The sequence below is a fragment of the Tupaia chinensis genome, unplaced genomic scaffold (genome assembly GCF_000334495.1).
Source record: "Tupaia chinensis unplaced genomic scaffold, TupChi_1.0 Scaffold000478_3, whole genome shotgun sequence".
Lineage (NCBI taxonomy): Eukaryota > Metazoa > Chordata > Mammalia > Scandentia > Tupaiidae > Tupaia > Tupaia belangeri.
In genome coordinates, this window is record NW_006159990.1 from 535,997 (window position 1) to 537,890 (window position 1,894).

Genomic DNA, 1,894 nt, shown 5'->3' on the forward strand with positions numbered 1-1,894 from the left:
AGGGAGAGGGAAAAAGTACCCCCAGTGAGGCGTGGTTACACTGTAATTGTGTCTTCATTTCTCTGTCCTATTGAGATTTTGGGCACATTCCCATGTGTGCCTGGCTTGTTTCTAAAGCCACTGAGGCTGAGATTCAAATCACATACACCATTGGCCATGTAGGATCTGATTCCCTTAGCCACAATACCATGGGGCCAGCTCAATACTGTCTTTATCTGAAACAAACAAAAAATTAGAAAATAAGTATTGTTCATGTATTTATTGTATTGTATCAATCTTGTATATAAAGAGTATTGTTTTAATGGATATTTCTACTTGAACATCTGTCTTTTATTAGTTTTTAGAGACTCTTACTAGAGTTTTTGTTGTTGTTAGCTCTTTTGTATTACAAATATTTTCTTCCATTTATTTAAAATGTGCAAAACTTTAGTTTCTTGCAAATGGATGTTAGTAATTTTATTGAATGACTTGGGCTTTCTGCACTAATTTGAGATCCACTTCTCTATTTTTGCTGTTTGCTTATCATCTATTCCTGCGCCAGTACTATTTTCCTGGTGAGGCATTTTACAGTTGACCCTTGAACATGCAGGTGTCAGGAGCACCATTCTCTAATACAATAAAAAAATGCTCGTATAACTTTGACTCTCTTAAAACATAAGTATTAATTGTCTGCTGTTGACCAGTAGCCTTGTCAATAATATGAACAACTAATATATACTCTGTACATTATATGTATTAAAATAGTGTATTCTTACAATAAAGTAAGATAGAGAAAAGAAAATGTTACGAATATCATAAAGAGGAGACAATACATTTATAATACTATGTACTGTAGTTTTCAATATATTTATTGGAAAAAATCTCTATATATGTAAACCCACATTGCACATGATGCTGTTCAAAGATCAGCTGTGTTTTGTTTGTATAGATGAGGGCAAGTCCCCTCTTGATCACTCTCCTTAGTTGTTTCAATGGAATATGTCGCATTTATTTTTACAGTGATTGACCATAGAAAGGTTATTAATAGTCCAGTACAGTACAGTGGTTAAAAATACTGGCTTTGAATTGAATAGAACTGGGCTCGAATCCTAGTATGTGAATTGAGAACTAAATTTCTTCACCTTTTTAAATGTGTCTGTTTCTTAATAGGGTTGACAATAGTGTCTGCATGATAGTCTACAGTTATTTTGTTAAAATGTTTTTATAGGAATTCTTAGGTAGTCATGGCAGTAAGAAAAATATTTTCTAATTTAATTCCCAAACTAAATTATAAAGAGTGTTTTAAAAAATTCTTTTACTGCCTTGCAGCTTTATTAGAATCAGAGGTGGGTTGGAAGGGATCTTTACTATACAGTCTATTCAGCAGTCCTAAGGTGGGTTTATCTTAAACCAACAGATGAAAATATATCCTGCTTTCAAAGAACTTCAGCGAAAGAATCCTCTAATGAACAAGACAAAGGTTTCCCCTGAGCTTTTGAATAGTGGTAGGTTAATTGGTTCTTTATCCTATGTTTATGGAGGAGTGTTATGACATGCTATAAAATGCCTAGAGAAGTGTTATGAATTCTCAGTCACAGTTGATAATGTCATTCACAGCTTTTTCCTCCATCGTGGCATTTATTACATCTCCATTTGGACATCCACTGGCTGGTGCTAGAAATTCTTCATATACTTGGTGAAAAATTGAGTAAGTTTATGGATTTGTGTCCTATCTCTATTTTTAATCTAAACTTTTATTGTTTTCTAAAATTACACAAATAATATGTGCTTTTTGGTATATTTTAAAAAAATCAAGTAGTGGAGCTGGCAGGTGGCATGGTGGTTAAGGGCACTGGACTCCCACGTGACTGACCATGGTTTAAGTCCCGGACCTGGTGGCTTGCTTTCTCACTTT

At 34.1% G+C, this 1,894-nt stretch overlaps 1 protein-coding gene across 1 annotated transcript in view; it reads left to right on the plus strand.

Annotated features, from left to right (window-relative positions):
* The window catches only part of MMS22L (MMS22 like, DNA repair protein), a gene marked incomplete at its 5' end in the record, with an annotated part of 162,514 nt that overhangs the window by 11,479 nt on the left and 149,141 nt on the right, over positions 1-1,894 (plus strand). The window contains one exon of the mRNA XM_014590732.2: positions 1,597-1,687. Coding sequence (XP_014446218.1) covers positions 1,597-1,687 — 91 coding nt within the window. The remainder of the gene's footprint in view (positions 1-1,596; positions 1,688-1,894) is intronic.